This window comes from Paramormyrops kingsleyae, chromosome 12 (genome assembly GCF_048594095.1).
Source record: "Paramormyrops kingsleyae isolate MSU_618 chromosome 12, PKINGS_0.4, whole genome shotgun sequence".
Taxonomy (NCBI): Eukaryota; Metazoa; Chordata; class Actinopteri; order Osteoglossiformes; family Mormyridae; genus Paramormyrops; species Paramormyrops kingsleyae.
Genome location: NC_132808.1, coordinates 9,978,558 through 10,003,148, shown reverse-complemented (window position 1 = coordinate 10,003,148; position 24,591 = coordinate 9,978,558). Strand labels below are relative to the sequence as shown.

The 24,591-nt window shown below is 40.5% G+C and overlaps 1 protein-coding gene and 1 long non-coding RNA gene across 3 annotated transcripts in view; both read right to left on the bottom strand.

Annotated features, from left to right (window-relative positions):
- Window positions 1-464: 464 nt before the first annotated feature.
- On the bottom strand, window positions 465-14,457 carry LOC140593618 (uncharacterized). Its single transcript, XR_011994033.1, has 2 exons — window positions 14,049-14,457; window positions 465-571 (listed from the first exon to the last, which is right to left on the bottom strand). It is a non-coding gene; the product is annotated as an uncharacterized lncRNA (long non-coding RNA).
- Window positions 14,458-14,956: 499 nt separating this feature from the next.
- LOC111843429 (uncharacterized) overlaps window positions 14,957-24,591 on the bottom strand; it is a 116,993-nt gene continuing 107,358 nt past the window's right edge. The window contains exons 21-24 of one of the 2 annotated variants that reach the window (XM_072718640.1): window positions 20,057-20,223; window positions 19,394-19,448; window positions 16,536-16,604; window positions 14,957-16,218 (exon numbers count right to left, since the gene is read on the bottom strand). In XM_072718640.1, coding sequence (XP_072574741.1) covers window positions 16,117-16,218; window positions 16,536-16,604; window positions 19,394-19,448; window positions 20,057-20,223 — 393 coding nt within the window. In that variant the 3' untranslated portion in view covers window positions 14,957-16,116. The remainder of the gene's footprint in view (window positions 16,219-16,535; window positions 16,605-19,393; window positions 19,449-20,056; window positions 20,224-24,591) is intronic. The other variant, XR_011994027.1, reaches the window with a different exon arrangement.

Here is a 24,591-nt window from a genome sequence, read left to right as displayed (position 1 = left end):
CATGTCCCAGGGCAGGATTTCTGCGTGCCACTTCCGTGGACTTTTAGTTGAAGATTATTTATGGCAGCTTCCCCATGGTTACATTGTACAGGGCGAAATGCACATTTAGAAATCCTGCCCTGGGAACTTCCATGCATTTCCGTATAGTACAAATTGCCAGCTTTCCGGCAGTATATCACATGTCCCAGGGCAGGATTTCTACGTGCCACTTCCATGTTTCAATATAACAGATGCTTTAATTGCAATATCCTTTTTCTTTTATTTATTTCGTGTATTAATTCTGATAAAATGGCTTGTACAGTGGCAACCACGTTTCTACGTAGATATTTCACAGGAGTGCTTTCAAGCTGTACAGTATAGCTGTACTTATATGAGAAAATTTAATCAGATAACACCAAAACAGTTCAATAGTGCTTGGATGTGAGACCTACAGAAATACAGAATTACAATAAAATACTGACATGTTTGGTGAAAGACATATTTATTTATTGATTTATTATGATTTATTTTATTCGTCAGGAACAGGCATCCATGAACAGTGATGTTGGTAGCCATGGACATCCACGTCTGTCTGACGAGACAAGAGAGGGGAAAAATGCAGATTATCCTCGACCAGAGAACGCTCAACAGATAATATATAGAACATTTTCACATGTTTAACAAATTAACAATGAAATTAATGTTAACATTAAGAACAATACGATTTCAGACAACCGTATTGTACTGACTGCGCAGTTGCACCGCAATGCTGAGCTCCTCCTTTGTTTACGTTCGGCGGAATCCGGCGGAATCCGCATTTTACCCTCACCCCAGGGGCGGATCTATCGGGGTGGCACGGGGTGGCAATTGCCACCCTGAGAAAAAGCCTTGCCACCCCATTTGCCACCCCAGCACTAGTATCTCAGTGTTCTAAAAATAAAAGTTTCCTAGACCGATTTACAGCAGCAACGCTCTATTATGATGACATAAAAATAGCATATACCCGTAAATAATAGAACGAAATCGTCTTTCTATTAAAGCGTAGTCCGTTTAGTGAATCGTTTTAGTGAATCAAAGACATTTAGTGCAACCAGCGGGATCATCACAGATAAATTCCGGCATTTTTAACAAACCGAAGCAGTTAATTTTGATATCTTCGCGTATATCAATGACTAACAGTTTAACTGTAAACTATTTTCAGAAGTATGTTGTTCAGTAGCTTGCATCTTCAAGATTGTTCGAACCTTTGATAAGTGGCGTCACGTGACAACAACGCCGTGTCCAGTCCATCGATATGCTGGAGTTAAGAAACAAAACCAGGTACTGAATTACTTTCATACTTAACAAATGAATGTTTAATTAAACATGTCTTAGTGTTGCCTGAGGTTGATGCTTGCTAGTTATATGACAACTAAACAGCAAGTATGTCTAATCAGTTATATTTAACGTACCATCTCACATGGGCGTAAATCCCGGGGGGGACGGAGGGGACATGTCCCCCCCTATCCGGGGGTTGTCCCCCCAAAAAAAATTATTTATAAAAAAAAAAATCGCACTATTTATTATGAAAAATATATGTATGTATACCTAAAATAATTCTGTAAGAAGAAAAAAAAAACAAACGCAAAAAATGCATTTAGAAACAGTTGAGTTCCCCCTCCCCTTCCTCACAGTGGTTTGGCCAACTGCCTGCTTTCCCAGGTCATCTCACCTACTCTACACACACGAATCAGGTGTGTGGCTGCGGCTCAATTAATGTTGAACTCCAGTAAGTAGGGTATTTTATTCACTTTAAATAAAGCGATTCTCTTTAATGTAGTTGATGCAGACTCATTCATGAATTAGTTGCGGCAAAAATGCTGATTACCGATGTAATTTTCCACGAATCTGCTATAGGCCTATTAGCGATTAAAATATTACTTATCTAGTTAACGTTAGCTTGTTTACAATAGCTTGTTGCATAGTGCACTGCAACTAACACGCCAAAGCCGTTTCCCATGCATTGTTTTATTTGTGACGACTTGGCATAATGTTAACTTAACATTAACGGCCACAATTAGCATATTGTTTAGCTGTGCATTTACTAAATGAGCACTGTGCTACGTCCGAACTGACCCCACTGTATTTTTTTTGTATAATCAATATATATTATGCATTTAAACAGTCATGTTTAAAATTTATTGTATGTTGATGGCTTAACTGTAAACAACATAACAAACAATGCAATAAATAGTTTTGAAGAAAAATCTGCTTTGTCATTGAACCTGAGAAAAACTTTGAAAATAACCATAATGACGCAGTCTCCATGTTACAATAATAATGATAGAAGCAAAGTTTTTCATTGTGGGGACATATCTTTATAAGTACAATTTGACTATTATTTGTGTCCCCTTCAAAAATTGCTCATGAGAAATTTTATATTTTTTGTCCCCCCCTACTGTTAAATGAAATTTACGCCCATGCTATCTCATTTAATTTATCTGACTTTCCAATCCAGATATCAGATTCAAGTCAATCACAAATCAGCCTTTATTTCATTTTTATAGAACAATGTAAAAATGTGCACCCTAGTGTATACACCAAATAAAGAATAGCATTCCTTGAATCCACAAAAACCATGCAAGGATGCTTGCTTCAGTGTTGCCACCCCTCATAATTTTAATGCCACCCCCTTGCCACCCCATGAATAATTTTCTAGATCCGCCCCTGCCTCACCCTATTTTAAGTGCTATTTATTGCTGCTCAATAACCATGCAAATAATACAGGACAAAATAATAATAAAAAACAAACACTTGTTCAAATTTCTCTCTTTGGACTTAAAAATAGGGTGAGGGTAAAATGCGGATTCCGCCGGATTCCGCCGAACGTAAACAAAAGGAGGAGCTCAGCATTGCGGTGCAACTGCGCAGTCAGTACAATACGGATGTCCGAAATCGTATTGTTCTTAATGTTAACATTAATTTCATTGTTAATTTGTTAAACATGTGAAAATGTTCTATATGTTATCTGTTGAGCGTTCTCTGGTCGAGGATAATCTGCATTTTTTCCCTCTCTTTTCCCGTCAGACAGATATGTGGATGTCCATGGCTACCAACGTCACTGTTCATGGATGCCTGTTCCTGACGAATAAAATAAATCATAATAAATCAATAAATAAATATGTCTTTCACCAAACATGTCAGTATTTTATTGTAATTCTGTATTTCTGTAGATCTCACATCCAAGCACTATTGAACTGTTTTGGTGTTATCTGATTAAATTTTCTCATATAAGTACAGCTATACTGTACAGCTTGAAAGCACTCCTGTGAAATATCTACCTAGAAACGTGGTTGCCACTCTACAAGCTATTTTATGAGAATTAATACACGAAATAAATAAAAGAAAAGGGATATTGCAAAGCATCTGTTATATTGAAACATGGAAGTGCTACGTAGAAATCCTGTCCCGGGACATGTCATATACTGCCGGAAAGCTCGCAATTTGTACTATACGAAAATGCATGGAACTTCCCGGACAGGATTTCTAAATGTGCACTTCGCCCTGTACACTGTAACCATGTGGACACCGCCATCCATAATCTTAAACTAAAAGTCCACGGAGGTGGCACATAGAAATCCTGCGCTGGGACATGTGATATATTGCCGGAAAGCTCGCAATGTCTACTATACGGAAATGCATGGAAGTTCCCAGCGCAGGATTTCTAAATGTGCATTTCGCCCTGTACACTGTAACCATGTGGAAGCTGCTATCTATAATCTTAAACTAAAAGTCCACGGAAGTGGCACGTAGAAATCCTGCGCTGGGACATGTGATATATTGCGGGAAAGCTCGCAATTTGTACTATACGAAAGTGCATGGAAGTTCCCAGCGCAGGATTTCTAAATGTGCATTTCGCCCTGTACACTGTAACCATGTGGAAGCTGCTATCTATAATCTTAAACTAAAAGTCCACGGAAGTGGCACGTAGAAATCCTGCGCTGGGACATGTGATATATTGCGGGAAAGCTCGCAATTTGTACTATACGAAAGTGCATGGAAGTTCCCAGCGCAGGATTTCTAAATGTGCATTTCGCCCTGTACACTGTAACCATGTGGACACCGCCATCCATAATCTTAAACTAAAAGTCCACGGAGGTGGCACGTAGAAATCCTGCGCTGGGACATGTGATATATTGCGGGAAAGCTCGCAATTTGTACTATACGAAAGTGCATGGAAGTTCCCAGCGCAGGATTTCTAAATGTGCATTTCGCCCTGTACACTGTAACCATGTGGAAGCTGCTATCTATAATCTTAAACTAAAAGTCCACGGAAGTGGCACGTAGAAATCCTGCCCTGGGACATGTGATATACTGCCAGGAAGGTCGGAATTTGTACTTTACGAAAATTCAACATTGAAGATTCAAGATTCAAAAGGTTTATTCGTCACGTACACAGTTGTACACATACAACATGTAGTGGAATGTAACCCTGGTCACTCTGAGCAGCTGTGCATGATAAGAGAGTAACAAAATATAGAAAAAATAAGAAAAATAATAAGATAAAAAATATATGAAATGTTCAGCTGTACATAATCTATACATAAGTGATAGGTAAGAGGTATATAAGTGCAATGTGGAAGAGGCCTGAGGTATGTGCCAATGATTTGGACAGGGTGAAGCAGTAGCCTACCTAGAGGAATTGAGTATTGTCCTGATTTAGGAGCATTATGACCTGGGGGAAAAAGCTCTTCCTTAACCTTTCCGTTCTGTGGTGCGTTTCCCAAAACCATAGTTCGAAGGAACGTTCGCAAACACTGTCCTTAAGTTGCGTATTTCAAACAACTCACGAGCTGTAGTTAGAAGCTTAGTCCCGGGTAAATACGTCAGCGATAGTGGAAAATGCATTCTAAGAAGGGTATACAGTCACCGTGTAAGTAAAAAATTGTATAATCTTTCATAACTAAATAGGGAATAATTTAGCTCTACGATCACATATAATGTGAAGTTGTCTGAAAATGTTTGAAACGTAATTGTTGTGTGGGTCTCTGGTCATAAGTACGGTAACTGTCGATAGTGAGCAATAGGGACACCTTGCTGGGTGATGCGGGAAGAATCCTCTGTGTGACCCATCTGTACGTTGACGTCAAACTTCAACTCACCAGTGGCACTTGCACTCTCATCTAGCACATATTGTATGTTCTAGTCACTCTTTGGCTTCTTCTCATGTTTAGAAACATGTCTGAACAGTTTTGAGTCATTGTGTTTAAATGATGACTACTGTATGGTGGCTGTGCTGAACTTCTGCAGCCTGTGTTTTCAATTTTGCATCAAAGTTCACCACAGTGCAAAATGTGTTTTGATTAATGGGAATGTGTTTAGAGTTTTGCTCAAATCTGCAAATTGTGTTTAAAGTTTCACCAAAAGAGTGATTGATTCAATAAATGAGTTTTGGCAATTGGAAGTTTTGTTCCAAGAATCAGGTTTAGTCTTTTAGCAATTCAGAAAAACTGTAACAGAAACATAAGGCAAGGTAAACTTTAACTTACCAAAGCTCTTTGGGGCAGTCAAACCAGATGTGTCCAGTTTATACAGATACTGCACAGTTAGGGGAAAAAAGGCTGTTATGGGCAGGGTTAATCAATTGTACAGTTGTGCTTAAAATGGGAGTATAAAATCCTTCAAATACTACAAAAGTTATGTAAGACAACTTTTGTTTTTGTCTTGTAAACAAGTACACCTACTCTTACAGTTTTAGACTTAACAGGTTTTAAAGAATTTTGTATTATATTATATTATATTATATTATATTATATTATATTACATTAACATGACTATAGCGAATGTCTGTCAGCCCCTTTTGACAGAAGGGCCTTTTAGCTACAGTATGTTTTCACAGACTCTGAGCCTGAAAAATCAGGGGTAGAACTAATTTGAGATAATGCAAAAAACAATGTGAGAGGAATGGATGTGTGGTTGCAATGACAGATAACATCACACGGTATGTGTAAAAGTCATTTGAAGACTGAATTGTGTTACAGTGAAAAAAACCCACAACAGCACAATAAAGGGCAAGTGACTCAGGCAAAGTCAGTCAGAAGGGTGTGTGAACATGATTGGCAAACTGGGTGATAAGTATAATGATGAATGCCTGCTCACCAGTAAGTTCATGCTTATTTCCTTACAGTATCTCTTGAGGAGGCCTGCCAATGGTGTGGACAGTTTCAAAATAAAGATGGTGACTGGGTGAGGAAATTAATGTAGTCATTTGATAGATGGGAAAATATGGCTACTTGTCTTATACTGTATGTTGTTAATCCCACTGTAGATACTCTGTGATGGATGCCAGAGGTGGCAACACCGTGTCTGTACTGGCATGACCAAGAGCCAATTCAAACACATAACAAATGTTAAATGGTATTGCACAGCTTGTGAAGAGAAGTGTTCGCTATATAACGCAGCCACACTACAGTGGTATGCAAAAGTCTGCAACCGCTTGTTAATTTAGCATTTTTTTTTTGACCTTTTATTTTTAACCCCTTCGTTGAGCCAATGCATTTATTTGAAAACAGTGTTACAGGGGACACAGTTGGCTATTAAAATCAAGTTTTTATTCTAGCTTGGCTTTACTTTTCTGAGTTTGTTAAAGTTCCCATGTCAATCGCCTTTTTGAGTAATATGCGTAATGTACTTCTCTCGCCAAAGGTGCAAAATAAATGAGTAATACTATATAGTAGAACAGACATGCGTCAAGTTTTCTTCATGTTCCTGTAGGTGGCCTTGAAAAAGGACATTTTGTGTCTCAGTGATGGCTCAGTATCTGGTGGGTCACACTTTGTTCTCCATCACCTGCCTGCACCATGTTGGCTTTGAGTGAACCAGTTTGATGAGGTGATCATGGCTGATAACATGGTTCCAGGCTGCAATGAGTGACTCAATCAACTCATGTTTTGATTTTGGATGTCTCTTGGATATCTCCAAAGCCACCTTGTGCCACAAGTTTTCAATGAGATTCAGATCGGGGGATTTGGCAAGCCACTCAATTGATCGATGTTGTTCTGACGCTTCCAGTTGATCACCTGTTTGGAGCAATGGCACGGTGCATTGTCATCTTGGAACAGGAACCAGCTTGTAAACAGCTTCTGCACTGACGGCACCATACACTTTTGCAGTACTGTGATGTACTTGGTCCCACTGACCATGCCGTCAACGATGTGCAGACGTCCGACGCCACTGGCAGCCATGCAGCCCCAGACCATGACCTTCAAAGGATGCTTCACAGTGAGGTTGAGGCACTCAGGCTTGAACTCCTCTCCAGGAACCCTCCTCACATAGGTGTCTGCCTGGCTACCAAACAGGCAGAAAGTGCTTTCATTGCCGAAAAGCACCTTTTCCCACGTTTCACATGTCCAGCGTGACTTCTTCCGTGTCCAGTCAATCCGGTTGCACCTTTGGACATCAGTCATCAGTGGCTTGTTGCGTGCCTTGCAACCCCGCAGACAAAACTGTTGATGAGGTGACACTGACATGGCAGCTGTCTGACCACTCACGCAGTAGCTGAGGTGAGGTCAACTTGCGATTGCTCAATGGAATGCGTCAAAGTGCATGATCCTAGCATGATTTTGATGCATGTGGATGACCAGACCGAGGCGTGTCTGCCACCAAACTCACTTTCTTCTTTTGTAGAATCTTTACAACTGCTCTGTGACTGCAGCCGACTTTGTTAGTAATCTGGCAGCATGAAAATCCATGAAAATTTGTTGTTCCAAGGAATATTTCTTAAATAATAGTTTATTTTCATTTGTAATTCTTCATTCTACCAATGCATATTTATTTGTTTAATAAATGGTGTTGTTCACAAAACTACAAAAAGTAATGTGAGAACATAGTAATTCACTACATTCACTACTGTTCATGGCTTAAGGGCCATTTGTTAGACTGCACAACACAATTGTGAAAGAAGGTGAGAGCTCCCCTAGTGGCTATGGGACTGTATTTCCATAGAGCTGATATTATGTGTGGCAGCCTCATTGCTTTTTAGATCACAAGGTGGGATAGAAGGACAAATCAAATCAATTTTCTCATTTAATATTTAAATTTTTTTATTAGGCTTGATTTTTGGAAGCCCAAATTTAGAAACCCACCGCAACTGAAAATGGAATGCCACAGATATAAGTCTCTTCCATGTAGTAGTACCTATTTGTTGGCCCAGAGTGATAGCTTTTTGGTCAGGGATCTGTGTCAGCAATTGGAGTTATTGCTGGTTTAAATTATGTGAATGCCATGACAAGTCCTACTCTATTAGGTACTTAAGCAGATGCTCTATTTTGGGTGTGATGTTAATTTTCATCTAGCCTGGTAAGGAGGTTTAATGTACAGGGAAATTGGGTGGTTAGTGGCTAAATTATCACTCCAGCTGCTAGAAATAAACTGTGCATAGTTATTGTGCCTGAGATGGCTTGTTATGAGACTGCAGTAGGAAAACAAGCATTGAGAAAACACTTTTTTTTTTTTTTCATTATTCCATGGACATACATCTTTCAAGATACTACCAAAGTACCCCCATTGCAACATAAACTAATAGATCCTACTAGGATCCATTGTTTAAAATGCAGTCACTACTTAAAGTCTCTGGGGTATTTATACTGTTGCCCTATTCAACACCATCATGGTGAAAGGTTAAAACAAAGGCAGTACCCTGTCATTCTATGCAAATATACATCAGAGCTATTGGTCTTCAGGAGAGTGGGCAGGTCCAGGAGCTGCAGAGTGAAACAAACTTTATAATCTGTGTCAATGAGCACTGCCTTGCCTGAAATGCTTACCTGGAAATTAACTTAAACGTGTATTACATATTATAGGAGAAATACTTAAAAATTAATTAGATTGGCTGGCTGGCTCTTGAAAGTAGGAACTGTACTGTAAACTGACCTTAATGAGTATTATAGTCAGGTACATTGCAATTCATTCCACTTGAAAAGTTACAACTTAAGCTAGTTCAGTGTAAGTGTATAGCTCAGTAGTCTAAGTATGTGGGCTTGTAATCCAGAGGTTGCTGGTTCAAATCCAGCTTCAACTAGATAAGTGCATGTTTATGGGCCCTTGAACCATAAAAAGTAGTGAATTGCCATGTTCTCAAATTACTTTTTGTAGATTTCTGAACACCACCATTTATTAAACAAACAAATCCGCATTTGCAGAATGAAGAATTAAAAATGAAAATAAACTATTATTTAAGAAATATTCCTTGGAACAACAAATTTTCATGGATTTTCATGCTGTCAGATTACTAACAAAGTCGGCTGCAGTCACAGAGCACTTGTAAAGATTGTACATGAGAAGAAAGCGAGTTTGTTGGCAGAGACACCTCAGTCTGGTCATCCACATGCATCAAAATCATGCTAGGATCATGCACTTTGAGGCATTGCATTGAGAAGTCACAAGTTAACCTCACCGTGTTATGTCAGTGTCACCTCATCAACAGTTTGTTGCCGGTTCCCGCAGTTTGGTCTGCAGGGTTGCAAGGCACGCAACAAGCCACTGATGACTGATGTCCAAAGGTGCAACCGGGTTGACTGGACACGGAAGAACTCACGCTGGACATGTGAAAGGTCCATGTGAAAAGGTGCTTTCCGGCAATGAAAGCACTTTCTGCCTGTTTGGTAGCCAGGCCGACACCTATGTGAGGAGGTTTCCTGGAGAGGAGTTCAAGCCTGAGTGCCTCAACCTCACTGTGAAGCATCCTTTGAAGGTCATGGTCTGGGGCTGCATAGCTGCCAGTGGTGTCGGACATCTGCACATCTTTGATGGAATGGTAAGTGGGACCAAGTACATCACAGTACTGCAAAAGTGTATGGTGCCGTCAGTGCAGAAACTGTTTAAAGGCCGGTTCCTGTTCCAAGATGACAATGCACCGTGCCATTGCTCCAAACAGGTAATCAACTGGAAGCGTCAGAACAACATCGATCAATTGAGTGGCTTGCCCAATCTCCCGATCTGAATCCGATTGAGAACTTGTGGCACAAGGTGGCTTTGGAGATATCCAAGAGACATCCAAAATCAAAACATGAGTTGATTGAGTCACTCATTGCAGCCTGGAATCATGTTATCAGCCATGATCACCTCATCAAACTGGTTCACTCAATGCCAACATGGTGCAGGCAGGTGATGAAGATACTGAGCCATCACTGAGACACAAAATGTCCTTTTTCAAGGCCACCTACACGAACATGAAGAAAGCTTGACGCATGTCTGTTCTACTATATATGAAGTATACACATTTATTTTGCACCTTTGGCCAGAGAAGTACATTACGCATATTACTCAATAAGACAATTGACATGGGAGCTTTAACAAACAAACTCAGAAAAGTAAATCCAAGCTAGAATAAAAATTTGATTTTTATTACTGTGTCCCCTGTAACACTGTTTTCAAATAAATATATTGGCTCAACGAAGGAGTTAAAAGTAAAAGGTCAAAAGTTGGAAAAAATGCTAAATTAACAAGCGGTTGCAGACTTTTGCATACTACTGTAGTGTGGCTGCGTTTTTATAAAGAAGACTCCTCTTCACAAGCTGTGCAATACCATTTAACATTTGTTATGTGTTTGAATTGGCTCTTGGTCATGCCAGTACAGACACGGTGTTGCCACCTCTGGCATCCATCACAGAGTATCTACAGTGGGATTAACAACATACAGTATAGGACAAGTAGCCATATTTTCCCATCTATCAAATGACTACAGTAATTTCCTCACCCAGTCACCATCTTTATTTTGAAACTGTCCACACCATTGGCAGGCCTCCTCAAGAGATACTGTAAGGAAATAAGCATGAACTTACTGGTGAGCAGGCATTCATCATTATACTTATCACCCAGTTTGCCAATCAAGTTCACACACCCTTCTGACTGACTTTGCCTGAATGACTTGCACTTTATTGTGCTGTTGTGGTTTTTTTTTTCCACTGTAACACAATTCAGTCTTCAAATGACTTCACACACACTGTTTTTTGCATTATCTCAAATTAGTTGTACTCTTGGCATAGCAATCTGACTTTTCCGGCTCAGATTCTGTGAAAACATAGCTAAAAGGCCCTTCTGTCAAAAGGGGCTGACAGACATTCGCTATAATCATGTTAATATTATATAATATAATATAATATAAAATTCTTTAAAACCTGTTAAGTCTAAAACTGTAAGAGTAGGTGTACCTGTTTACAAGACAAAAAACAAAAGTTCTCTTACATAACTTTTGTAGTATTTGAAGGATTTTATACCCCATTTTAAGCACAACTGTACAATTGATTAACCCTGCCCATAACAGCCTTTTACCCCTAACTGTGCAGTATCTGTATAAACTGGACACATCTGGTTTGACCGCCCCAAGGAGCTTTGGTAAGTTAAAGTTTACCTTGCCTTATGTTTCTGTTACAGTTTTTCTGAATTGCTAAAAGACTAAACCTCATTCTTGGAACAAAATTTCCAATTGCCAAAACTCATTTATTGAATCAATCACTCTTCTGGTGAAACTTTAAACACAATTTGCAGATTTGTGCAATACTCTAAACACATTCCCATTCATCAAAACACATTTTGCACTGTGGTGAACTTTGATGCAAAATAGAAAACACAGGCTGCAGAAGTTCAGCACAGCCACCATACAGTAGTCATCATTTAAACACAATGACTCAAAACTGTTCACACATGTTTCTAAACATGAGAAGAAGCCAAAGAGTGACTAGAACATACAATATGTGCTAGATGAGAGTGCAAGTGCCACTGGTGAGTTGAATTTCGACGTCAACATACAGATGGGTCACACAGAGGATTCTTCCCGCATCACCCAGCAAGGTGTCCCTATTGCTCACTACCGACAGTTACCATACTTATGACCAGAGACCCACACAACAATTACGTTTCAAACTACATTTTCAGACAACTTCACATTATATGTGATTGTAGAGCTAAATTATTCCTTATTAGTTATGAAAGATTATTAAATTTCTTACTTACACGGTGACTGTATACCCTTATTAGACTGCATTATCCACCATCGCTGATGTATTTACCCGGGACTAAGCTTCTAACTACAGCTCAAGAACTGTAGTTCGAACTACGCAACTTTACTACAGTGCTGCTCCACTATGGTCTTGGGAAATGCATCCCAGAACGGAAAGGTTAAAGAGGAGCTTTTTCCCCCCAGGTCATAATGCTCCTAAATCAGGACAATACTCAATGCCACTAGGTGCTGCTTCACACTGTCCAAATCATTGGCACATACCTCAGGCCTCTTGCACATTGCACAGCAAAATACCTCTTACCTATAACTTATGTATAGATTATGTACAGCTGAACATTTCATATATTTTTTATCATATTATTTTTCTTATTTTTTTCTATATTTTGTTACTCTCTTATCATGCACAGCTGCTCAGAGTGACCAGGGTTACATTCCACTACATATGTTGTGTGTGTACAACTGTGTACATAACGAATAAACCCTTTGAATCTTCAATCTTAAATTTTTGTAAAGTACAAATTCTGACCTTCCTGGCAATATATCACATGTTCTGGGGCCTCATTTCTACATGCCACTTCTGTGGACTTTTAGATTATGTAGGGCAGCTTCCCTATTGTTACAGTGTATAGGACAACATGGATAATTACAAATCCTGCCCCAAACACTTTTAAATGTTTTCGTAAAATACAAATTTAGCCTTTTCCACTACTATATGCCAAGCCTGGGGGACTTATTTCTACATGCTACTTCCATGTTTAAATGTAACAGATCTGCTTTGCAATTTTCTTTTTCTTTCTTGTATTAATTCTGATATAATGACTTGTACAGTGCCAACCAATGTGACGTTTCTATAATAGTGTAGATATTTCACATGAGTGTTTGCAAGGTGTACAGTAGCCTTACTTATATGAGAAAATGAAACCAGACAACACGAAGATATAGTTCAATAGTGTTTCGATATGAGATCTACAAAAATACTTAAGAATACACTTTATTGGTGAAAGAAACATTTTTATTTATTTTACTCATCCAGAACAGGCACCCACAAACTTTGACGTTCATGGTAGCTGGACGTCCAAATGCAAATTATACCCGACTGGAGAACGCTCAACAAATTATATATTTTCAAATTTTTTTTTTTTTTCAAAAAAACCAACAATGAAATAATTGTTAAACATTAACAACAATAAGGATTTCGGACAATCGTATTGTACTCTGTAATATGGATGACAAAATTGCACTGGCTGAACGCGCAGCTGCTGCGCCTTGCTGAGCTCCTCGAATACCCCTATGTTTACATCCAGCGTATACTCCACCCCTGCAGCCGACGGCAGATCGCGCTCCACGTGACGTCAGCTGCAGACACACCTCGAACGCACCCCGTGATTAGGTAACGTCGTATGGGTTTCTTTCTATGCCACGTGATCTGTCTACGCGGCGTGCGTCTTTTGCGACACGTCTGTTTATAAACACGGAATCCGCTGTTTGTAAACGGTCCGCATTTTACCCTCACCCTTAAAAATAAGTGAAAAAAGTTTTTGATTTAAACATAAGTAATAATTTTACACTGAAAATAAATATCAGAATAATGAAGAAATAAATAAACAACAATAATAAAAAATAGTATTTGTCTAAATTAAATCTTAGCTACATATTAGCTAAATATTTCCCTTTTAAAGAGAACAAATTTAGTGAAAGGCACTATATTATATTATATATAAAGAACTATATTATTATTTTTTTTCTCTGTTTGGACCAGAGTAGAAACATTGAAAATGAAAAAGCTCTAACTGGCTATTCTTTAAGTGAGGTTTTGTTAGTATTCTGATTGAAACGAAGTGTATGTGAAAAGCTCCTTGAGCCTTATTTTCAGTGATTTATTAAAGAAGTTATTTTTACAAGAATTAGTTTCCTGCAAGCCGTCCTCCCTCTACACCCCGACATGACAACGTTGCACTGAAAGCCGTGCACAACTCTCACCGCTACAGTGTTGATTCATTAATATTTAATTCCCTACCAACCTATTTCATTCACATAATTTGTCAAGGAATTTAACTTAGTTATGCATTACCTTTACTTGAACGTGCAAAGCTGGATGGTGATCCCGCAGGTGCTGCATCAAATTAGATGTGTTGGATCTTCTAGCAGCAACCTTTTTACGGCACGTTTTGTAACATGGTGATCCGTCATCTTCAATGACGCCCTGGTCATTCTTTTTGTAGCCAAAATGATCCCAAACTGCCGACTTCAGGCGCTTCTTTGGAGGAAAAAGAGTTTCGCTGCTACATGCCTCAGCCAATCAAGTGCGCGTGCGTATTAGCCTTGGTCTCTTATGAGCTCGGAACTTTAAACTAGCGCAGTTGGCATACCTTTGATTAGCTACGACAGTTTCGTTCCGTGCAACAGAAACGCGGTGTTGAGAAGCCTTTTCGATTAATTAACCGTGACGCATTAAAGCGCGGTTAATAGTGAAATCGCTTAATCGTTGCATCCCTAATTGCTATGAGTTTTGCGTTTGACCCATAATTTATACAACCTGTGCATCTATCAGTGGAAATTGATTGGTGGTGTGCTAGGTAGATTTTCGTACAACCAATTAAAGGTATGATCACAGAAAGGTATGTTGTATAAAGCTCTACATTAACGGTTTAATGTCACTAATATATTTACCGTGCAGCTCCTTGGTTGAACTTAATATTTGGGCCGGGATATTATTTGTAGTCCTCATTTCACGACACTTAAATGCTGGCTCCGTCAGCACTTAGGAATTGGGCTTAGACTTTGCTGAAAGTTACTTTTAGCAGCTTTATACAATGCTCTTAGGTCCTACTTTTTGCTAAGATTTTTTTAACTCTTAAGTCCAAGTGTACGACCATTCTTACGACCATTCTTAGGAAGGTTTATGCATACCGGCCCTGATCTTCATCTAAGTCACAGGTACTGATACACAATGAGCTTAAGCCAATAACACACAAAAAGTTCTACTCTTTCATTTCTTTATTATGCAAACATATTCAGCATTCACAGTGGTAGTGGGAAAAGTAAGTGAACCTTTGGATTTAATAACTGGTTGACCCTCCTTTGGCAGCAATGACCTCAACCAGGCGCTTCCTGTAACTGCAGGTCAGACCTGCACATCATGTGGGGGAATTTTAGCACATTCTTCCCTGCAGAACTGCCTTAACTCTTCCATATTCTTTGGTTGTCTTCTGTGTATGGATCTCTGCAAGCCATTCCACAGCATCTCAATAGGACTGAGGTCTGGGCTCTGACTGGGCCACTCCGAAGGTGGATTTTGTTCTTCTGAAACGATGTTGCTGCGATGCTTGGGTTCATTGTCCTGTTCCATCACCCTGCCTCTTCTGAGCTTCAGTTGATGGACAGACACCTTCACATTATCCTGGATAATTTGTTTATAAACTTGGGAATTCATTTTCCCCTCAATGGTGGCAAGCTGTCCGGGTCCTGACACAGCAAAGCAGGCCCAAATCATGATGTTCCCTCCACCATACTTTACTGTAGGGATGATGCTTTGATGTTGATATGCAGGTGCCCTTTTTACACCAAATGAAGTTCTGCTTGTTCCTCCCAAATAGTTCAATTTTGGTTTCATCACTCCAGAAAACATTTTCCCAGTACCGCTATAGAATGTCCAAGTGCTCTATTGCAAACTTCAGGTATGCAGCAATGTTCTCTTTAACAGCAGTGGCTTCCTCCACCGATTTCCCTAAGATACATTTCTTCAAGTAGCTGCCGGACCTCAACAGATTAAATTGGCAAATAGGGAGACTGATGACAAAAAATCAATATAAACTTTTGCTACCCGGCAAAGGCCCTCAACTCTTCAGATAGTTAACTGTAAAAGAGCATCAATAATCTGATGACTGTTAACATGAGTAACTTGTTGATCCAACAGGACCCGGTAAACTTGGGACTGCAGGCAAAATTAAAATAAAATTAAACACTATAAATCCCTCAGACGACTAGAAATGTTTCTCTGCTAACCAGCAAAGTCCTTCAAGTCTTCACATGAAATGAACACCCATAACCTGGTGACTGCTGACACAACTAACCAGGTGATCCAGTAGGACTTGAGATTGAAGGCATAAAACAAAAAATAAATAAACTCTATAGATCCTTCAGCCTTCTGTGTTCTTCTCCCCCAGTAATACCTCCTCTGTGTTTCGTTCATTGTGATCAGCAGGTGATGATGCCTCCATCTCCTGATTGTCATGTGATCCCTGCAAAAGTGTGTCAGTTGGTACATGTTATATTCATTTTTCATCAAACGAGTAATGTAGCCATCATGTAATGGTATTTACTATACCTACCGGTATACAGGACTAAATTTAAGGTGACCAAATATTTCAAAATATTAACATCCCAAGAATTATAGCATGAATGAAACTCTCATGCATACAGACTTTCATTAAGAAGCTAACTTCCTTATTACTTTGAAATACACTGTAAAAACTGACAGGTAGCAGTTTCCTTGTAACCAAAGTACAGAAAATGACCAGAACCCTGAGAATCACAGAGTTCCTGTTCCTCTGTTTACCTCCTCTGTGTTTGGTCCATTGTGATCAGTGGGGGACGATGCTTCAGTCTCCTCATTGTCATGTGATCCCTATGGAAGTGACAATATTAACTTTAAAAGTCCACATGAATGGGTTTCACTAAATACAAAATGCAATGACCATGAAGTGATATTTACCATTGAGTTTACATTATATTAGTTTTAATGTAACTAAACATTAAAGACGTGTTGGAATTACAGTCTACAATCCAACACCTACAGCACCAACTTATGAATTCAATTTTTTTAAATACTCACAATGTATGTGTATGGAGACCAGGGGCTTTATTTATCAAATTTTGCATAAATGCGTGTACACACAAAAAGAAAATGCTGAACACGTAAAAATTTAAATGTATCCAACCTGGCATACGTACCTATGCACTAGAACTTGTCTATCAAAGTACTCTATTTCTCAATGTTATTTCAGCGTCATAGATGACTTACATATTAATAGAATGAAATGCCTCTTGATTGTTTGAAGTAGCTTCATTAGCACTTATTTCATTGCCTGCATCTACTGCTGTATGCTGTACTCTTGTGTATTTGATGTCAGTGCAGTCAAATGATCCAATTCCATTAGGAGAATTGGACATTGCTACAAATGTAGTTTTAACAGTTGCCTGTTCACCCACAGTGAAGGGAAACATACACCATTTGGACAAAAGTTTTGGGACACACCTCTTGATCATTGAATTTCGGTGTTTTATTTAGACCCATTGCCACAGGTGCATAAAATCAAGCACATATAGCCATGCAGTCAGGTTTACAAACAATTCTGAAAGAACAGGTTGCTCTGAAGAACTCATAGGATGCCACCTTTGCAATAAGTCAGTTTTGTGAACATTTTTCCATTATTCCACGGTCAACTTTATGTAGGGTTATGTAGGGTTGCCATCCCATATAATACTGGAAGCAGCATGTTCCAATACAGGATCTTTCTGTATTTTAAGGGACGGGTAACACCCCAAACTGTAAGCGGTATTATTGCAAAGTGGAAGTGGCAGAGCACGTCAAGTAACGGAGCGGGGTCACCGCGCGCTGAAGCACATTGTGCGTGAAAGTTGCCAATGCTCTGTTGTCTCAGGGAGCCCTATTTTCCACTGGCACAAACCGTGACACAAAGTGGTTTTGTTCATTTTCACGTCATGCACCCACGTCATCAAAATAGCAAATGATTTTGTGCCTGCTTTCTGCTCGTAGGAGTGGTGATTTTTAAATGAGGCATGGCCGGGGGCATTGTCAGCGAGTTGCTGTTTTAAGGCAGCGAATTGACATTGCGCTTTTGACCGACAAAAACCTTGTTAAACGGTATTCAAGCAGTGCATTTTAAGAATGTGCTGGTGCACGACGCTCCTTATTGACACAGGAACAACTGTATCATTAAAAAATCTTTGGGGTTCATTATCAGAATTAAGCATGTTCTGCAAATTGAAAGCACATCTGGATTGCTGAAAATGCATTTCAGATATTTAGATAAGTCAGGTGGAACATTACAATACAACCCTCAGAAGGTCGCAGCATTTTTTTGTGACATGTTGTATGTTGCGTAACATTGCCATGTCTGTTGGACATAAATGAGGACACAGTAGAGGACTTTAGAAGGCATGATGCTGAACTGCATGTGGCAATGCCAACAAAGGAGTGTATGCCGGCAACAGCACGGGCAAGGAGTGGTCAAAATAGAAATGTTTTTGAACACGCCCATAAATGTTAGTTGCACTTTGCACTTTACCTTTTGCGTTAGATCGTCAACATAAAGCCCATTAACTGAAAAGTTCCAAACCAAAGGAGTGGTGTAAAGCACGCCACCACTGGAGCCATAGAAATGTCTTCTGTGGAGTGACGAATCATGCTTCTCTGCCTGGCAGTGTGATGGACGAGTCTGGGTTTGGTGGATGCCAGGAGAACTTGCCTGACTGGATTGTGCTAAAGATTGGTGGAGCATAATGCTATGGGGTTGTTTTTCAAGGATTGGTCTAGACCTTTTAGTTTGCAGTGAAGGGAAACCCTTAATGCTTCAGCATACCAAGACATTTTGGACAATTACATGCTTCCAACTTTGTGGGAACAGTTTTGGGAAGGCCCTTTTCTGTTCTAACATGACTGTGCCCCAGTACATAAAGCAAGATCCATTGTCATAAAGACATGGTTGGTTGACTGAAAGAACTTGACTGGCCTGCACAGAGCCCTGACCTCAACCCCATCAAACACCTTTGGGATGAACTAGAATGGAGACTGCAAGTCAGGCCTTCACATCCAACATCAGTGCCTGACCTCACAAATGCTCTTCTGGATGAATGGGGAAAAAATTTCCACAGACAAAATTCGCTAATTTCTTCTCCCCACCCACCTAGTATTCTCTCTGCCCTCTCCCAATCACAGGAAACCATATGTATTAGGCTGTACATTACTGTGACTGGGGGGTTGATTTGGGGCAAGTGGCTAACCTGGACACAAAGAGGTGTTGTTGATAACACACGTACCTGAGTGTATATGCAGATCATCCAAGCTGGTCATCACCGACAAACATTTTTTTTTGTTTAATCAAACTTTGTTGACATTGCAGTATTACATGACTGCCCTCCCTACAATGTTTAACAACAGGGGACCATGACCATGGAGAATGTACTGACACGTTCCAGTGTGCTTCAGTCATAATAAGGGCTCTTCCTCTACCTCAGACTCCATACTTACAGGGAAGGAGGAAGAGCACAATGACCACAGATTTGCTACAGAAACAATTATGTATAATAATCTGAGGGAAGATGGTCAGACTGATGTAGAGAAACAGGCCCCAGGACAGCAGCCAGAGGGGAAGATGTGTGTTAGGCACCTACCTGGTCTGGCTCAGGATCTTGCCGTCTCTCGACCAAGCACGTCTCTTCTTCTGTTCTAAGGAAGAGATAATACACTTATTGCAAAACAGCTTTGTCAGAATATTACATTTTACATAAAACAGTTACCATGTGTATCTTACTGAGGTTCGTTATCACATTTAAATTTAGGTATTTCCATCATCTACTAGTAACAGAATTCCAATGACTGGTTTGGTTAGCAAGCGAGTTGGATGAAGAGTTGAACTATGATAAACCTTCTGAACATTTTAGTATTTAACACATGGTTAAACATACGGAGCCCCTTAGGAGTCTTGGTAGAAAAAAAATATTTCCTAGCCGCAATTTGTGCACTCGAGTTAGTAATTCATGCGGGGGTGTTGAGGGGGTGGTGATTGAGCTGTGGGACTTGTCAATGTCTCTGTGCCCAAATGTGATTGCACTGTAGTTTTCAGTCCTTAAATAGAGAAAGGTAAAAAGAGGGAGAGAAAGAGAGAGAGAGGCTGCACTGGAAAAGCTGAGCAATGGGGCATTATGGGGGAGGGGGCCTTAAACAATAAACAACTTAAATTAAAAAGGTGTATTAGAATGAGATGGCATGCTGGGATCTGACACTGTCGTCTGCCCCTCCTCCCTTTCTCCTTTCGGTCTCTTCCCCGCCCTCACATGGCTTCCACGTAGTTGGCAGGCAGCATCCCCTGCTGGCCTGTGTACTCCACACGCCCATATATCCAGTCCCCGAAATGCTGCATGCCCAGGATCACGTCGCCGTGTTGGAAGGACACCTCATCCTCTTGTTTTGCAGTGTAGTCATTCAAGGCCCGGTACCACATCTGCATACACATACAGACAGAGCCAGATCAGGTATCGCTGACAAACATGCCAGCAGACACAGATACGATTTTGCTACATCAAAGCATTGCTGAGATGTGACCTCACTTTCTGTATGGTGGTTTGCCAGCGAAATTCATTGGACAGCAGTGGCCGTATCATTTGCCCTAGGACAATTCTTTGAATAATTTTGGTCACAACCCTCTGAAGATGCTGAAGATACGATCAACGTGCCAGGACTAGTTCGCAAGAGTTATTTGAAAAATTCAAAATGGCGAACAATTCAATATCGTGGTCTTAAACACCAATGGGTGCCTTTGAATCGAGATGACCCAAAGATTCAGGGGAAAAACGCCCTGAAGTTCACAACACTAGTGCAAAGGGTTCAAAAGTTATAATCAAAAATGTACCTTAAAATTTGGCCTGTTGGTGGCACTACAGAGATGGATAAATTGACCTCAGATTTGATGCCTGAATTCTTTGGACTGTCCTCTATCAATGTGAGAAATTTCATCAAAATCCATAGACTCCCATGTCAGAAAATATAATAACAGTGAAAGATTCAAACGGGTGTGATGGGTGTGCAGTACCTTTGGTGCCTGGCCCCAAAGTTTTGGGAGGTTAAGCAGCTATTTGGAAGCATGGAACACATTCACAAAACATAGGTGAAGGAGAAGAAGAGCGGCAGCTCTAAAGATGAGGTTTTGCCAGGGGGAGGGCGTGTTCAGGGGGACCGTGGGAGCTAGTTTAACCCCCTGCCCCAGTTCACCCCCCATGTGGATGGACACCCCATCGTCACGCCACTACTGAGTGTTCAGGATAGTCAGACTGGGAAGCATCCAACACTCAGTTTCGGCTGACCGTGCATATGGGGGAGGGGGGGGATTCGCTGATGGAAAAGGCCCTAAAGATGTATGCCTCACGGATGATGTGCTGTCCTGCTTCCCGCTGCTCAGCCTTGGGGACAGACACAGCTATGCTGCACTAGTGGGGGTGCTGAAGAGGTAGTTTGGGCAGTGCGTCCAACTGGACCTCCTGAAAAGTGTCCTGGGGGGGGGGGGGGGGGTGCTGCAGATGGCTGGGGGGCTTCTTTGGGCATCAGCTAACGACACTGAGGCCCTCTGTCGTACAGAGTGGGCTGGCCTCCTATTATAGGAGGTTCCTGCAGGGTTTTGCCTGCACGGCCGCCCCTCTGTTCCAGCTGCTGCAGAGGGACAGGGAGTTTGTCTGGTCACCGCAGTGCCAGGAGGCCTTCTGTAGTCTGCAAAAGGCCCTGAGTGAGGCCCCGGTGCTGCCCCCACTGACGCGTCCCTGCCCTTTATCCTAGATACTGATGCCAGTTGGGTAGGGGCTGGGAGGGGCTCTGCCGCGAGGGGGTGACCTACTAGTCACTACTAGGGAGCTACTAGTGATAGTGCATTCTCCCGGGAGACAAAGGGGCTGTAATCCAAATTTAACACCCTGCACCTCTTTGATAAGTACAATAATTTGTTGACTGAGATGCAAAATAATTACAATGTTTTAGTTACAAACTTACAATGCTAAAAACAAAGTTATGACCATGCTAATGTTGTGCCTAGGCTGAAGTGGGAGTATTACAGTTATGCGTGGCAGTTCTGAGTAGAAAGAGCACATTCTAACATAGCAATACAACTGCAATGTAGTAAATACATAAACCAGTAACATGGTTATTATCAGGGATGCACATAACTGGTGTGCAAGTAAGAGCTGTGCCAGGAGCTGCAGCATTCTCCAAAGGCAAGATCTCGCCCGGGGGGAGGGAATGGTCAGGGGGGCTGTGGGTGCAGTTTTTTTTCCTGCACACGATGTACATTTAACTCATTTATTTACATTTATCTGAAGCTTTCATCCAAAAAGATTTACAGTAGAGGGAGGGCTATAATTTAGGCGCTCCCTCCCCACAAGCTCTGTACATTAACTACAGCAGTGATGTTGACACTATACTAAATCATGCTTTAATTTAACATGCCCACAAAATAATAAATCAAGCTCATGATCACGTAGTCAGAAAATATGAGCAAATCGCATCCCATTTTGATTCAAAACAGCACTCAGCACTTTACTCAATAATATGCAGGACGGGTGCAAACATATTTCCCAAAAGACTTTATTACACAACTGCACTGAGAGGTTAAAAATAAATAAATAAATAAATAAATAAATAAATGTTCTTATTTACAGCGTAAATCACTATACCAATTCTTTGCCCAAAAATAAACAAGCATTATTGGTGAACAAGTGACTTTATCTTTCCTGATGGCTCACATTATGAACTGTAACTACTCTGACCTGTTTCTCATTACTCATACTGTAGTTCCTAATGTTTGGTTAATTGTCTATGGTTCTCACCTGTCCCTTGTTTAGTCTTGTTATCTACCTATATCTACAGTATGCCTGCCCTTGTCTCAGTGAGTCATTGTATATGGTTGAATGTGCTGCGTAGTTGGTCCTGTGTGGCCATTGCCTGTTTAGTTTATCTTTGTGTTTGATTACAGTCTGTTTAGTTCTTGTTTTATGTCCCTGCCTTTGTAAAGGCCAGTTCCTACTTCACTTTTCTGCGTGCGCTTTCAGTTGCAGATGAGGGGACGTGATGTAAATATCGTCATCAGGGGTTGGCTATGGTCAGTGCGCGTGTAGCACATTTTTATGTCCAGCGGAAACCTTGTGCATCGACTGCACATGTACAAGATAAGTGACTATAGGTATATGACCTAGTAAGTGGCATGTATGTAAACTTTGTCCTTTGAATTTGTTTAGCTCAACACAATAACTATGGAAATAACTGTGGAAACCTCTTCTCATCTATACAGTATTTGTTCAAGATTAATGATATATTACTACGGAGCCCCTAAGAGGTCAGGGTGAGAAAATATTTTTTGAAATTGTTTTAAGTTTTCCCTCACGATACTTTTCCGAAGCATCACAATAGTTTTCCGGTACAAATAACTGTACTGTGTCCGTTTAAAGTACAAAACATAGAATTAATAGACTAATAGTATAAACCTAAATGATATAGACATGTCCATGTGCTGACAGTGTGCTTTAAGCATTAAACAATGGGGACAATGCACACCATGTAACTTTCATATGTGTTTTTATACATATTTATTAATACGGCACTGTGCCAATTCACCACCAGTAACTGTGAACAACACAGCGGGGCTACTGAACACGAAGTGCACCAACAAAAATTATTTAGTTACAGTACATGCTCATTGAATGAGCTCCTGGCATATAACCTGTATTTCAAATATTTTTCACCTCCTTTTGACATATATGATTGCTTCAGTATCATTTAATTAAATCCTTAATGTCTATCGCACTCAGACAGCTGACTTTAACTCCTTCCTCCTCGAAAGAAAAAATCTAAGTCAGAAGAGAGCAGTGCTAACACCTTTGTCATGACGGACTCGCTAGCGCGACTAGAACAGGACCTGAAATCTGAGTTAGCAGCACTGAGATCTGAATTCTCCTCTCATATGACTACCATGTGTTTGAAAATGGACTTAATATCAGGTGAACAGAGAGAGCAGAGGGAAACTTTAAACAGTCATGACCGGCGCCTGGGTACGCTGGAACAACAAATCGTCGACCTACAGGACCGTAGCAGATGCGGCAACCTGTGGCTACTTGGCCTCCCCGAAGGCACGGAGAAGGATGATCCCGGGGGCTTTATCAAGCGGTCACTGCCTCTGTGGTTTCCCTCTTTGGCAGACAGAGATATTGAAGTAAAACATGCCCACGTATCTATTCCAGCGTTTCACCCAACACCAGGAAACCGCGGGTTTTAATCTTTAAGCTCCTCCGTTACAGCGACAGAAATCTCACTTTGAAAGTTACTTTGAATGGTCAGGTTAGACTCCTGCATTCCCCAGACGAGGCTCGCCAGTTCTGCGATTCATTACCTCAGGTTCGTGGGTCAGACTGATTTGAATGTTGTACACTGCCTTAGGTCAGCATGCATAGTTCGGATCTTTGGGGAAAGATTCTCTCTAAAAGTAACTCTTTTTTTCACCTTCAGGATCCCTTTACGATTATTATTTTATACATTATTCTAAATGATGACTATAGGGGTCATACTATATATGTGTATAAGAGGCGATGTTATATTTCTCGATGTTTGTAGTTTATTTGGGCTTCTGTCTGCACTCTCAACGCATGGGAGCCATTACTGATGTCACTAATTTTAAGTGGCGATTATGGCAGACTTAGGCTTGTTCTTTGCCTTGTCTGCATAAGAGATTCTGTTCTTTATAGGTCAGCACTGTCTGTTTCCGGGGGGAGTGTGGGGGGGTGTTGTTATACATCTGTGGGTTTCTCATGTTTTTCATGTACACTTCCCTTTACCT